Here is a 16,281-nt window from a genome sequence, read left to right as displayed (position 1 = left end):
CCTAAAAAAATCATTATTTAAGGCTTTGCTGTGTCCAATCAATCACGCACATCCAAACCCTCCCAGCTCTGCTTGTTCTGTCCAAATATATCATGTTTACCTTTCTATGTTCTTTTTTTTTAGAAACTGCATGAACTTTGTTCTGGGCTTCAAAATGTCTTATTGCGGAAGAAAAAGAGTCCGCTATTGAGTGTTAAAAGGACATATTTATATTGAGTCTCTAGATATCCCCACAACAAACATGCTGTTCCTAAAATTATACATGTATGAACCTATAAGCACACGGAGGATAAAAAACAAATATTTAAAAATAAAAATGCATATAAAGGCTCTTTGTGGGGACATCAGGCAGTGCACCCAACTTGCCCTGGCTTTTGATGCATTGAACATGATACAGGGCCAAGTATAATTGGTCTCACTGTCACTTAGTTAAGATGAGGCAAACATTTTGGCATACTGCCTTCATTGGTGAAATAGTTGTGTTTATACATTATAGCAAAAACGGTGCGTAATAAATACATTATATTATATTATATTATATTATATTATATTATATTATATTATATTATATTATATTATATTATATTATATTATATTATATTATATTATATTATATTATATTACATTATATAACTTCTTGGAGAAGCCAATGCATGGATTTATGCCAGGTGTTTTGCAAAAGAGTCTCTGTTCCCTTCACTTTCCAGGGAATGACCTGATAAATGTAATTCTCGAGCTTTAATTGGGTGACTGTAATCCATATCAACCAGAACCGATGGACTTTTAAATATTTGGAGAATGGCTAATGATTAAGCCTGTCTGAAAGAAAGGAAAAGGTAAAAACTACATAAATTGAGTGAACTCAAATGAACTTAAGCTAGCCCTAAAGCTCAACCAAGACTACACCTTGCAAGAACAATGAAGACAATGAGCAATTCAGCCTGGCAGTTGCAATCAACTATGTTTTGTTTTATTTTGGTGATGGACTGTAGGAAATTAATTATGGTACAAATGGAATCATCAGAAATGTATTTAAAGAATCTGCTTGTAGGATAGAACCGCTAGCCATGGTGTCATCATCACCCACCGCAAAAAACCTTGGAGTGGTGATGGACAACAGACTGTCCCTCTCCCAGGACATCACGGCGGTGAGTCGAACGTGCAGGTTCTTCCTGTACAACATCCGGAGAATCCGCCCCTTCCTCACCACCTACGAAACCCAGCTCCTGGTTCAAGCGATGGTCCTGTCCCGTCTGGACTACTGCAACACTCTGCTGGCTGGTCTGCCAGCATCCGTCATCAGACCCCTGCAGCTCATCCAGAATGCTGCAGCGCGTCTGGTCTACAACCTCCCCAGACATTCCCATGTCACCCCCCTGCTCACTGACCTCCACTGGCTGCCTGTTATGGCTCGCATCAAATTTAAGACCTTGGTGCTTGCATACTAGGCAGCTAAGGGGTCAGCACCAGGATACATCCAGAGGATCATCAGACCCTACACACCAGCCAGACCTCTCCATTCTGCCACCTCTGGACACTTGGCACCTCCCCCTCTTCGCGTCTGTACTTCCCGCTCCCGTCTGCTGTCTGTCCTGGCCCCTCGCTGGTGGAATGACCTCCCCGTGGCGGTCAGAACAGCAGAGAATCTGACTACCTTCAAACGCAGACTAAAGACTCATCTCTTCAGGCTGCACCTCTCCCCACCCCTCCATAGCCTATAGTTTAGCTCAATGTACCTAGTTAGGCTAATACGATTATGCTAGTTTTTATTTGGCAGGATTGTTTTTGTTTTTGTCTGATTCTGATTAGGCAAATGTGATTTCAGTGCTAGTTTGTACTTGGCAGGATTGTTGTTTGCTGAACAGGTTACTCTACAGGGCTGGAGTCCTGATCTATGTGGTCACTTCTGGCACTAAGACCTTTACTTCACTCTAGTGTGTTTCTTTTGCACCTCTGTACCTTGAACTAATGCACTTGTTGTACGTCGCTCTGGATAAGAGCGTCTGCTAAATGCCTGTAATGTAATGTAATGTAGCCATGTGAAAACAGTAGTTTTCCTCTTGATAGCTGTTTTCTCAAAACTCCACGCTGTTCTTTTGTCCACGCTTGTCTTTTGTTCTTTTATGATACACTCAGCAGAAAATCCTCTTAATTTACCTTTGCTATTGCTTGTTAATTATTTTCCCATTATTTCCTTATGGAAGATGTGGCACACAAAAATCCTGGGGCATTAGCATAATGAACAGGGTTTCAAAATTGTCTGTGTGTCGGGTTGTTGATGTTGGTGGTGGCTGGATGTCATTTTCATTGTTATTTAACAAAGCACCATCGTGTCTCTTTAACCTCAGCTCTTTTTGCTTAAAGACACTCATTGTGTTACTGAATTGATTTAGAAACTTTTAATTTGAATTGTAACTTCGCCTAAACAAATACAGACACCAGAGCACAATTTTGCCTGTCACGAGATACCTGCATATTAGATGTTTTCACAGAAACACCATTAGAGGGCACTATAACGTCAGGCCTTCCAGAAAACCACGTCCTGTTGTATCTTCTCCAGCAAACACAACGAACGGGTAACGGAAGTATCAGCTATTTAATTGGATGAGAGACGGTCCACATAGTCATTATGTTGGTACTGTTCCTAGTGGTTGTTAAGTGACGTCATCAGCTAGCAAATTGTATCTTTTCCTGTGCTATTTAAATGGGGTGGGCTGCAGCTGAGGGCTGCAGCTGAAAATGAGTCTGTTACAGTTAGCGCAAGTAGCCAAGTGTCAAGGCAACAGTAGCCTATTATTTGTCTTTTGCTCAGGGAGCTAATTTGTGCAGACAGCCAGGGCCGCAAGATGAAATCCACAGCAGTCCTTCTTCCATTGCACATCTCGCTGATTTTTACAGGCATCACCAATCAGTACCAGCACGTTATTTTGAAGTTAATCCTGTCTCTTGTGGTAACATTACCTTTTTGGACTACAGATGAAGCAATTTTCACTCTACACGTTTTAGTTTAATTAAAAAAACCATGAATGGCACAGAGTGAGTGGACCAGAGTCACAATTCTACCCTGCTAGTCTTCCACAGAGCTCTGGAGCAGTGATTTTAGTCTTACAGCCGAATCTACAGTACGACAAAAAAGCATTTAATTAAAACAGATATTTACTGTATCTGTGGTTCATATAGATTGAGGTAATATGCTTGTATAGGCATTATGTGCAGATATTAGGTTTCTTATAAGGTTTGATCCTCCTGTGTGCCATGTGTATATCTATTTGATGCAATATGCTTGCAAAATGTCACGTCATAGTACCTTACATTTAATTAAATCTCTTCAAACTATTTATTTACTTTAATTTATTGTAACCCATACTGCTATTACTTTTGCTTTACGTACTGTAAAGAAAGGGCAAACCAACTTCAAAAAATTTATTGGTGAAGACATTTTGTCAGAATGCAACTATTTATGGGGTGAGCACCATTTTAAGAAGAAGTATTTTATAGTATAGTATATACAGAGAAGACAGATAATTCAAGTCATACTTAATATAAAAAGAAAAACCCATCACTCATTTGGGCAAAGGTATTTTTAAAAATTCCTCGACCTCACATGAAGTTGGAGTTTTTAACCGAGACTGTAGTTATAACTCATTTCAAATTAGCTGGAAATGCAAGAGAGGAAGAATTAACTGTTTCTAATTTTAAAATTGACCTGCCAATTTAAAAATGGTTCAAACAATAGTTTCCAGTTTCCATGTCTAATTAAACTGCTATTACAGGTCCATAAATGAGGAAATGAGGAAAAGAAAACAAAGAAAAAAGATTTGCGATCTTTTCAGAGTAAGGGAAACAAAAGAACAACAATTTGAAAGCACATTCTTAATTAGGCTAGAATAATGACTGCAACAACAAATGGCTATTGAATTATTCTTACTTTTTCTATCAGACAGTAAAATGACTGGTGTTAATTCAACACTAACAGAGTAGAGTCCAGTAGGGGCCATATTTACTCTAGAAGAGCTAACACTGAACATTATATTGTGTATCCAGCAAAAACTACATTAACCATTAAACAGAAGAAATGACTGAGAGGCCCCTTGTCACTCAGGCAGCTGCACGTGTAGAAATGTTTTTGCATCAACAAGAAAGAAGACATGTGGAGAGCAATCCAGACAGCTTGCTCTCTGCTGTGCACAAAGTACTGCTCCTTCCCCCCCATTTTGTTCATGCACTGTACACATGGAGTACAATATATTGCCCTTGCTGAGTTTAAAGGATGCATCTAATTAGCTCTGATATGAATGGGTTATGGTCGGCATGGTGGTACATTGGATAGCACTGTAAGAAGGGTTCGAATCTGGCCTGGGCCTCTCTGTGTGGAGTTTGCATGTGCTCCTCCTGGGTTTCCTTTGGGTACTTCGGTTTCCTCCCACAGTACAAAGACATGCAGGTAGGCTAATTGGAGGCTCTAACTTGGCCATAGGAGTGCATGAGAGAATGGTGAGTGAATGGTGTGTGTGCCCTACGATAGATTGGTGGCCTGTCCGGGGTGTATTCTGCCTCTCGCCCTGTGCATGCTGGGATAGGCTCCAGTACCCCCCCACGACCCTGCCCAGGATAAGCGGGTATAGATAATGGATGGACGGATAGAGAACTGGGCTACTCCCACTTGTCACCTGCAATAGCTGGAGTCAGAGAGGGTGCACAGTGACTTAAATGTATGTTTTTTATTTTACAGATTATAAAATACACATAACTTTGCAGCAATGTTCGATTAGTTCTGAAATATTCTTAATGGTTTTATGTGTATTTTTTCTCTTCTAGAAATATAATGTTAATTTTGTACATTTATAGGTTTGTAACCCTGTTTTACTGGGTATACATGAAAGTCTCAAAGGCATAAATAATTTGTTCTGAAAAAAAAAGCATAAAATGCATAATACATGAAAGGAAAGTCAGGAGATGCTAGCTCTGACTTACCATCCATGTCAGTAACCTTTAGCAAAGTTTTGCACAGGTGGTTGGAGGCTGCATCTGCAAACAACATTTTAAGTGGATGCTCCACGGTAAACTCTCCAGTATTAATTCAACAGAGTACACATGAGTCCAATAGTCCAATAGAGTGCATATGGCCCTAGTTGATTAAACATTGAACATTCTACAGTGTAGTTAAATACTTAGCTACCAGGGCTTGCGACTAAAGAGCGTTAACAGTGGATGTCTTTTGGCTTGTGAGTGTGGAAAATGCCCCCTAACAAGACTACAGGGGGTTGATCTGCCAAGAAACAGTCAGGATCTTTAACCTGGATGTACAGGTCATGGAGTAGTCTTTTTTATGTTTTTCTCAGGCAGAGTGTCCCTCCCACAGAATATGTAGGATTGTAAAGGTCACAGTTCTACTGAAAAAAGTAGTGTTTTCTCCCTCCAAGTTGATAGAGTGGAAATAGTATTTTCCCAGATTCATACAGTTTTTAACACATACTTTCTCCACAATAATTTGTAAACCACTGCATGAATTTTAACAGTTATTGAATCTAATTTTAAATTTGACCTCGATTTAGGTTATATAAACCTGGAGAGGCCTGCTTGCTATTTTACTGATAATATCAACCTTGTTTTAATAATGTACCGTACGTTGGTAATTATCTTTGCTAAGCCATCACAGAGTATCATCATAAATAAAAGAATGTTCCTCTCATATGGTCTATGGGAGGAAAGAATCTCAGAGAACCCTAGTCCTTGGGAATGCAGGCCACAAATGTAGAAGGGGACGTTGTCATGGTAACTGGCCGAGTTTTATTCTGAGCGTAAAAGCTAAATGTTTTAAATAATGCATCAGGATTGTAGGGCTTATGGTTTGCGAACTAATAAAATTGAATCAGACATTAAAAAGCGTGCACGCACGCAGACACACACACACACACACACACATACACACACACAATATAAAGCATGACGGTGACATTTGGCACGAACTTGATAACAATCCTAATATCTACACATGATGCCTGCTGTACGCCATGCTCATGACCTTTATATGAACCACAGATACAGTATTTACTGTATGTGGTATATACTGTATGTTCATTTCTCATTCAACAACTTCCATACGTCATGTGTCTGCAATGTGCAGCTAGGAATTCTAACCTTTACAATTCACGGCAGTATTTTTCTCTGGGAGATTTTTCTGTATGAATGGAAAGTGTTTATCATGTGTGTTTTCATTAAATTGAGTGAGATCAATTTCTCATGACACACAAACATAAATAGTGTTAGATTATAGCTGGTCAATAACTATTTAATACTATTTATTAATGAAAAAGTGAATTTCACAGAATAACTTTTTTGCAGCATTCTGTAGACACAGTACAGGAGTTAAGTGTTTATTTTCTAGCACAGATTTTTAATTATGAACAAAGATTACAATACCTAAAGTAGCTTGGAGAGATGGGACTACAGATGAGATGCACTCACACAAAGCAATTGGTTACCTCTGGACCCCCCCTATTCTCTGTTCTGCTAATCAGGGTTGTGTGCATGCAAGCTCGCTACACTGATCCCACGGAAGACGGGAATTCAATTTTCATAAAGTGTTTTGATCCAGTGCTGTCTCTGTGGGTCTGATCTAAAGTCTCCGAACAGGACCACTGCATAGTATTTGAAAGAAGGCTGAAATAAATAGGATTTCACATAATGGGCAGCAATTTAATGGCTTCAAAATGTACGCCAATTAAAAATGTCAGCCCTTACAGCAGCTACAACAAGCCATTATCCTCCACGCATTTAGACTTGCTGGAGATTAGCATCATAATTACACAAGAGATGGAACATCTATCCCTCATAGTTTTTTTTCTCTCCAATTGTAGCCCAACTTCTGACTTTAAAATCTCAGTGTAGCAGTGTGTCCATGCAGTGACTGATTATGTGTTGCCTTTTGGAGTGTCAGTTTTCCACTGGGTTGTGTTCTACAATTAAATCACAGGATTAAGCTTTAGCTTCCATTTTAGAATAATACCGGGATAACAGGAACCTTGCAACCAATAAGAAGAAAAGCCCAGATAGAAAAGGTTTATCTCCCTGCATAATTCAGTGGAACTGGTAGTCAAGTGAGGGACAGATTCTTCACAAAGATGTTTTATGTCTGGTAGAGGTGTGTTCATTCACAGCACACAGACATTGTTGATGAGTGGAAGAAGTAAAATCTCAAGCCAACAAACACAGTACATTTTTTTGTGTTATATCAACTGTGATGGCATCCATTTTACTCTGATAAAGTACATTGATCTCTACCAGACTCATATAAACTGTTAAATGAATGACACAGTGCTTTACTGTGTCTGGGTTCCCAGCAGGTCTCTGGTGGGAACCCAGAGACCTGCTGTGTCAAGTAGGGTTAATTATAATGTGTTCTCTTGTAAATTATCACATTGATCTGCCATCTACAGTAAATAGCAGAATATGTTTTCAAATCTCTTATTTATAAGTAAAATGTAATGTACATTTCTAGTGTAGTTCAAAGAATGCTGAAACATGATTTGAATGTGAAATGTAAATATCACCTATTAAGATTTGGTGTAAATATGTAAACAATAAATAATGATTAAAACAATGGGCAGGAATCACTTTAGTGTCAGGTTTCTATGTCTTGCACAAATAATAATTTTATTATTTTTAAAAAAAATCTCCCCCCCCCCCCCCTTAAAAAAAAGAGGTCTCTTGTTAAAAAGATCACATTTTAGGCACTTTAGCAGATGGCCTTTAAAAATGTATACTCTCATGGAACGCAGCATTGTCAGTGATGGATGGGTTCATTCCATTAGTAATGTCTTGCACATCAGGTAAGACAACATCTAAGCACTATATTTAATAGCATTAATACAAAGGTGAGGCTATCCAGGCGATCTAAAACGTAGTTTAAGAGCAAATGTGACTGTGGCTATTCTCAGGAGCATGACATAATCCACAGAAAGCAAAGTGCAATTAGTCTCACTCTCACTACTATAAATATTATCCATTACTGTTTACTTAATCCTGAGACCTAATGGTCATCCATGATGGTTACCACTACACATTGTCTCTTTCTCAGCAAAATCTGACAAAAACATTAAACATCTTCACAAGACATGACATATCACTCTAAATACAGATAGATTCATATTAGGAGATTTATAGTAATGCGCAAATGTAAATTATGCATTCGGCCAGCTGTGAAAAATAATTAATGGAAAGTAGATGGCTCATTTTCGTTTGTTAGGTTCAACAATTTTGATTTCAGTTCTTCTAAGTGGCACATCCAGCCCTGGCTCAGTATAACTTCTGTATAACATCAGTAAATGAAGTGTATTGTGCAATTTGACTACATAAAACATTTGTAAAACAACATTACAAAAACACCAAAACTATTTGACTTTGAAGATATATTATAACACACATATTATTCTTTCCCAAAGTATGATTGATATTCAAGAACAATATTTAGTTCCTGTGTCTGTCCAGACAGTGTATATCGCTACAGAGTGTAAACAGGGGAGCCTTAGCTCTACAGTAATTCTATGTTGAGTCACTGAGTTCCACAGGTGGTGAGGCAATATGAGATTAAAACCAAAACTCTCTTTCTCAGCATGTACCAGGCATATGTCTTGTGGGCAATTTAGACTTCCCTTGTTGTTTGTGGTTTCTGAGGTAATAGAACATTTGATTACAAGTACTTCTGAAGCTCAGACAGTTGTTTGTAAATTAGCATCATCTTGACATCAATAATCTGCTAGGCAGATTTATAGGACTTTAGTTCTGTTACACATTCGTAGTGTTTAATTGGTGTATGTGAGTAACTTTACTTTTTGTGATTTTATTTTCTCCAAAATCAAGATTTTGCTATTGTAACTGTTTTAAGTTTGAACTCAAACACCCTCTTTGTAATATTCACAGGGGAAAAGTATGTCATATCAGTTAAATACACTTTTTCTATTCAGAATCTGCATTTAAAAAGGTACAATATATGATCATTAAGTAATGAGCACTGATTTGACAAAATATCAAGAGACAACCACGTTTTTGTTAATTTATTGTAGATCATTGTCATTACGTCATAATGGAAAAACAATAATAACTGCAATAAAAATGCTTATTAGAACGATAACTCACAGATCTAACAATAACACTCTGGTCTCACATTTCCAGAGATATAAACCTATTTTGCATTATAAAATCTACATGAAATCAACTGATTCCAGCAAAATGAATAACGAAAACATAAAAAATAGGCTCTACTATATTTACGTATTTTACACCAGTTATCAAATATCTAGGCATGGTTAACATTATTTCAGCATTACAATGATGTTATCTGTTATGTAGGGGGAACAATATTCAGTTTCAGTTGGTTTATGAATACGACTACATGGCTGTGTGACTGGTGGATTGATGAGATGCCTCTAAGAAGTAACAAACGCCAGGAACATCTGAGGGAAAATTTGGTGGAAGATCCTGTCTGGTCCTGGGTATGAAGATGAAGTCAGGGCTGTCCTTCAAAAGTCTGAAAACAAAAAGCCAGCTGTTTATACTGCTACATTAGTTTGGCCTAGTCAAGCTTTTGAACTTCTTAAAATTAATATCAGCAACCTCAGATGAGAAGAAAAATAACACAAAATATTTGAGTAAATCTAGAACTAAACTGAGGGGAGGCAATTCTTTAGACAATTCAATTTCCATTGCAGAGTTCCTTTGTGCTACATTGCTTTACCACAACTTTACCTGTGTGTTGTCGGGCTAATGTTGATTCTCCCGGGGAGGCTACAGGATTCAAACTTGTTCGCCAATGTGACGTTGTTGCCGAAAAGACAGTATCGAGGCATTTTTACGCCGACGACACCGGCAAGAACCGACCCGGAATGGAGACCAATTCGCATCTGAAACAAAGGCATTTATTTTTGAGCAGAATTAAAAATAAAACGCACATTACAACACCAGAGAGAGATACTTTCATACATGCAACCGATTGATACGCAGGGTTGGGTATCCTTTAGATTTTATCGATTCTGCTTATCGAAACCGGTTCTTATTGAATCCTGGCTTCAATTCTTGTCACATTTTCTGAGTACAAAAAGAAACCAAAAGTGTGTTGTGCACAAAACTAGCTTTTTTTCAACAGATTTAAGCTGCCATAAAATTTGGTAAAGAAGTAACATCAAATAAGTATATAAAATAGAGACATAAAATCTAAAATCAAAAAGTTTTTGGCTTTGTAATTTGTACAGCCCATGCAACAAAGTTTCAGCATTTTCACAATCCTTTTTTATAATCCCCTGACTGCTATAACACTAACTATATGGAGTGCAACAGATTGTTTTCCCTCATCGTGGGAGCGTGGCCTATTACAGCCATGTTGATGTTATGTAACCAGTGACATTTTATCCAGGCAGTTGATTAAAATTCTTTGCATTTCACTCACTGCGAATGCCTCTGAAGATACATTTTCATGATTCCACGAGCGGAATCGGAACGCACATTTCTTAACGAATTCCCGGTTCTTGGAAATTTGGAACTGGCGTTCGATACCCAACCCTACTGGTATGAGCATGTTAACAGTAGAACAGCAATAATTTTGCTTTCGTATTGATTTAAAAAAATAAGTATGTACAATGCAATAGAAAAACTAAATATGCATATAGGGAAATGTAAATATAAATAAAAAACGGGAATCATATTGCATTCTTTATTCTGTTAAAAAACCCTCTTTTTCAATGGTCTACACCCTGAGGGCCCTTGAAGGTACTGTAAGCGGTCTGCAGGCCAGCTGACATAATAATAATCATAATAATAATACACTACGCACATCAGGTTGTTAATTTAAATGTGTTCTTGTTTTTGTTCACTGCTGAGCATTACTTGTGCCCGTTTTGTGGTTGTGAGAGGTAAACTGTAACTTTAAAATTTTAAACAGTTTTTTCTCACGCCATTTATATTCTGACCACTTGCACAGCAGTTCATCTGGTGCAAACTGGCTTATTTTTCAAACAAGGGAAAGGGCAGACTATCTGATTCGACATACTGCCGCCACACCATCCCCACACCGCCATGTAACAACGTCAACATGGAAAATCTTTTTACAATAGCGCTACACTATCTGCGCTGCAACAATAACAAAATGGAATTTCAAAACATGGCCACCATGTGGGCGTGCCACTCTGCGTTATGAGCAACCATTGAAAATATGATCAACATTAAAACAGCGGACGCTTCCTTTATGAATAAAACATGCCCGCATGCTGCACAGTTTTGTACTTGAAAACAGTGTGTATTTATGGACAGTTCCATGCGGCAGTTAAAAATTCAGTGGCTCTAGGTACCTCACCTTAATGACCTCACCAGCTGGCGTCATGACCTCGTTTGACAGTTCCATCATCTTCAGAGCCATGAGCGCTATCTGAACAGCATGCGTACAGCTCTCTTTGTGCAAGCCACCAGCCACACAGTAAGCGTCTCCTATTGTCTCTACCTGAAAGTCAACAGAGATGTAGAACACTCAGCAGGTCTGCCTACTCCAAAATTTCTAGTGCAAACAAATGTCAAACTGACGTGAATTCAGCCAGAGGGGAAAAAATAACAGTTCTTTCAAAAGGTAAAATAACATGTGTAATAGAAGCCATAAGCACAGTAAAAGCACATGACAAGTTAAAAGGATGAATGGTCTCCAATATATACACACAGTAAAACTGAAACTCCTGTCAGACTGTACTGCTATTTTTGAGTATTAGAAAATCTTTCTAATACTGTGTACTAGAAATCATCTTGTCTTAGTCTGCTGCTAATGATGGACTGTTTGGCCAAATAATAAAGTGGATTGCTCCAGCAAGGACAATTAAACAGTTTTTTTCCCTCCTAGAGATGATTTCTCTGTTCTGAGTAGTGAGTTTGGACTCCACATAATTACTGGAAATTGGGCCAGAAAAAAGAAATCATTCCTCTAATTTAAAATGGAAATTGTTCTTGTAAAGGAAATCAGGGAATTAATTTTATCTTTTCACTTTTTTTTTCACTTCATCATTTTTGATGAACACAGTTTTGAACTGAACCCAGACATTTAGAAAATATGAAAATCATAAAAATATTAAATACATCAATAAAAATAAGTTCCTTATTTAATGATAAAATTATGTATCATATTTATGCCTTAAAAATAAACAGCTTGTCTCCACATTTGCATAAGTGAATAATGAGAGGTTTCATGAACCACAAAGAGGGTGGAGCTATCAGATATTATGAGCGAGTTGCTTGATTTTAACCAAGCATAGAGTACGGTCTTTTGACTAGTCTGTTCCCAAAAGCAGATTCACATAAACAAGCAACTAGCACCTTGGAGGACTACTAGTCCCTGAATATTGCTCCATTGGGTTCATGAAGCCTCATTCTTTCCTGGTCTTGTGTGTTAAAACTAGTGCCGGACAGTCTGGCTCACAGCACCTTGTATATGTCCAGCTCTCCGCACTGGTGGTCGAACCGAGTGTAGAGCTCGTTCAGCATGGCGACCACCTGCATGGGGGTGCACCGGGAGCAGATGGCCGTGAAGCCCACGATGTCCGAGAACAGCACGGTCACGCTGTCGAACTTCTTGGCCCGGACGTGCTGTCCCTGCCACAGCTGCCGCGCCACCTCTCCGGGGAATATGGTGAAGAGCAGGTCCACGGTCTTCCTCTTCTCCTCCTCCAGGGCCTGGTGGGCCTGCTCCAGGGCGGCCTTGGCCTTGCCCAGCCTCTTCTTCAGCCCGTCCTGGGCCTTGGCCTGCTCGCCCACCAGGACCACGTCCCGCAGGGCGTTGTGGATGGGTATGTCAGAGAGGTAAAGGCCCCGTCCGATGAGCTCATCCAGTTTGTCCACGCACGGGGAGCCCAGAAACAGGATATGGTGGGAGTCTGTCATGAAAATCATTTGCCCCTTCAGTTCCATCAGCTTGAATGGAAACAAGTACAAGGGGAAAATTATCAGTAGAATCTACTTGCCATTAATTTTCTGTTTAATAATTCCCACATATAATAGAATACATAGCATCACTTTACAGGATATAGAAAACAATGTTGTGTAAAGTATGCACAATGAGCACAGGAAAGGGTTGTCTTGTTCTCCTTGAAACTCATGCATAATGTTTCAAATTGTGGGATTCCTGGGTGTAATTCTGGTTTGGGTGTTCCCTGAACACTTGTAGAGACTTACTATCTCTTTCTAAGATCCTAAAACCTTGTATACTCAACACAATTTTGGCACTATACCCACAACAGAAAATGCAGGCTTTGATTGGAAGCTCCTCTCTAAGTAGGCTGTAGGCTACATCAGTGGCGACAATTTAAAGGTTGAAAGTAGCATTTTATCCTTAAGGCCCATCTTCAATCAGAACTTGTTAGGAGTGGATCTTTCAGACAAAAATAAATAAATAAATATGGTATAGTAAACAGTACTTCTGAAAAATGTAAGTCCAAATGGTACAACAACATATGCTTTATAAGAGATAAGAGTTGATTTCACACTGAATATTTTGCTGAGTAGAACCCATACAAAAAGCACCTTACCTTTGTTGTACAGTCAGCAGGGGTGGCTCTGTCTTTTATCCTTAGAAAAAACTGAGTGTTCAGCATTGTCAAAATGCCCTGGAAGGTGCCGCTGACCACAGGAGCCACAATAATAAAATGCTCATGGAAAACGGGCCTCCTTTGGACGTCTTTACGACCCAGCCTTCGCTTCAGACCGTCTCCGATCTGCAACAGGCTCATGTCCTGGTCCAGCAGGATGTGGAACGGGAACGTCTGGCAGAACAGCGCCTTTGGAATGTCCACCGAGGAGTGTGTCTTCAGAGGGCTAGGGCTGAGAAGCTTGGTGTGCTTCACCATCACGGAGTAGAGCAGGTGAGGCTGGCTGTGCTCCTCGGAAGCGCTCTCTCCACAGGCCAACTGATTCATTGCCACCTCCACCTCAGTCTGATAGAGCACGCTGGCAGCGGCTGTGATTACCCCCGGGAAGAAGAGTTCGGTCGTTTTGTGAGGATTGAAGTAGTACACGGTCAAGAACCCCGGGTCTTTGTCCAGACAGAGCACAGATGCCTCCTTTCCACAGGCCGTGCCACCCGAAGCCTGCATCGGGCTCTGTTTCAAAAGGATGTTGAAACTGTTCAAGAAGTCATGGAGGGCGCCCCCGACCACTTCCAAAATGTGCCCGTCCTCTTCATAACATGTTCCAAAAACCTCAACCCCAAGGCAGACTCTCAAAGTGTCCATCGGTATACCTGAAATACGTAAACACAGAAAGTACTGATTTACTTGATGAGTGACTGAAATAAATATTGTAAACACACTGCACTTTCACCAAATTTCTACATAGATCACGGCAACAACAACTGTTGCAGTGATCGTTTTTAATTGTTTACTGTGCTATAGATGCATTTCACTTTACCTGATTTCACAGAGTAATTTTTCATGGTCTCTATGAATATATCTGCATCTCCATAGTTCCTGAAGACATACTGGTAAACTTCAGAATAAAGTGCAGAAGAACTGCGGAGAGAGACATGAAGTCATGCTTCACTACTGTTCACAACGCAAGATACAAGCACATTTCCACTTTATAAATGAACGATTGTTATTTGGTAATTTCCCACTTTACAAGAAACTATAATCCTACCGATTAATAATTACTTTACAAAGACCACAAAGTTTAATGTATAGTCTGCAAATGGACAAATCATGATTTCATACTTTAAAGGACCTTTGAGGATGAGAAGTGTAATATATATATATATATATATATAGTGTATAGCTATAATACCAAACCAGTCCATCATATCATAGAATTTCTGCAGAAAAGCAGTAAGAATAGTAACTGTTTATTCTCCAATTATTTTGGTCTGATGATGGCTGATGATGATGGTTGCAGAAATGCTAACATGAGACACATCCATCACAATAGACTGACCCCCTTTTTTCAGCTCGAGACTACACTTCTAATGATGACGTTGGAATGTTTCATTTTGGTCGGTTTGTCCCAAGGAATAGTGTTATAACGGCATGTAAAAAAAGCCACTTAGAAGCAGTTCCATGTTTAAGCATTGTAACGAATTGTTGACATTATGCATGACATTACATAACATATTACAGTTTCACTCTTACCATATCATGTCTAGTTTGTGTTTTTTCACCATTCTCAGGAAAGCATTATGCAGCCTCTGAAACTGTGGATTGCAATATATATATATATATATATATCAATAAAATAAAAAACACAAAATTAGTCATTTGGACAATCAAGGGTTATATACCATATATGAAACATAGGCTACTACAAAACAAAGTGCGCAGTAAACCTTAACCTTAAAAGGGTATTCACGCTAAACTAAATCGCTTATAACACAGAGTTGCACATCACCATTTTTGGAAGAGACCAGGCAGTCAAACCATTCTAACTGATGCGGAAAGAAGCTGCACTTAATTTAGATTTTATCTCACTATAATAACGGTTATTAGGCTACTGCAAACCACTGTGCGACTGATTATTTCCGAATTCACGTGAAATATATTTACCTCTGGACATGCTAGTTTGCGGATGCTGTCTCCTAACGTATGCAGATTCACTTTGGTTCTACTTGTCTTCCGCTGAGGTAGGATCCCAGGCACAGTTCCACAGACCTCTTTGGAAACTGGCAGCAAGTCCCCCGAACCCTTCAGTGCGCAATCCTCAGAATTACCGGGTTCTGTGTTTTGTGTTCCAATAGAGAATGGGCACTCTCCAGCGATTTTCAGTTCTTTCAGTTTTGCACAAAACATCCTGAGCGGTCGATGTGGTTTTACACCTTCTGAAATACAAGCGTCTACACTTCCAGTCAGAAACTCTTATTTCGTGCGCGACAATATGCATTCCCACGTTTTGATGTCCCCAGTAAATTCGTCGGAAAACGCATGGGTAACATCATCGCGTAAAGCACCTGTCCTGCATCACACTCGTGTATTTAAAATGTCTACATCTCCGACAGCCCGTGTCCGAATAAAATATTAATAGTAACTTCGAAGGCAAGTGTAGGGTAGCAAGCAGTTGTTTGAGCCAATCACGTGCGACACAATATGCCTGACCTGTCCAATCAGTGAACGAGCTAGCCGGGTTTTGGAAAAAATAAATTTCACAGGATTCATTAGGAACGAAGTGGAGCCCGAAGGTAACTAATGAATTTTAGCCTATCACGGTGGATCTTTGAGGTACGATCCAGTTAATTTATCTTAAAAAGATACTATTATTTATAAACATAATTAA

The 16,281-nt window shown here is 39.2% G+C and overlaps 1 protein-coding gene across 1 annotated transcript; it reads right to left on the bottom strand.

Annotated features, from left to right (window-relative positions):
* Nucleotides 1-9,042: 9,042 nt before the first annotated feature.
* LOC135259762 (guanylate cyclase soluble subunit alpha-1-like) lies at nt 9,043-16,070 on the bottom strand. Its single transcript, XM_064344472.1, has 8 exons — nt 15,558-16,070; nt 15,147-15,208; nt 14,434-14,534; nt 13,557-14,266; nt 12,457-12,942; nt 11,348-11,491; nt 9,748-9,902; nt 9,043-9,529 (listed from the first exon to the last, which is right to left on the bottom strand). Exons 1-8 carry the CDS (start codon nt 15,798-15,800, stop codon nt 9,391-9,393), a joined length of 2,040 nt encoding a protein of 679 aa, XP_064200542.1. The 5' UTR covers nt 15,801-16,070; the 3' UTR covers nt 9,043-9,390.
* Between the last annotated feature and the right edge of the window lie 211 nt (nt 16,071-16,281).

Source organism: Anguilla rostrata, chromosome 7 (genome assembly GCF_018555375.3).
Source record: "Anguilla rostrata isolate EN2019 chromosome 7, ASM1855537v3, whole genome shotgun sequence".
In the NCBI taxonomy this organism is placed as follows: domain Eukaryota; kingdom Metazoa; phylum Chordata; class Actinopteri; order Anguilliformes; family Anguillidae; genus Anguilla; species Anguilla rostrata.
Note: the sequence above shows the minus strand (reverse complement) of the source record. Positions and strands in the feature narration are given on the sequence as shown.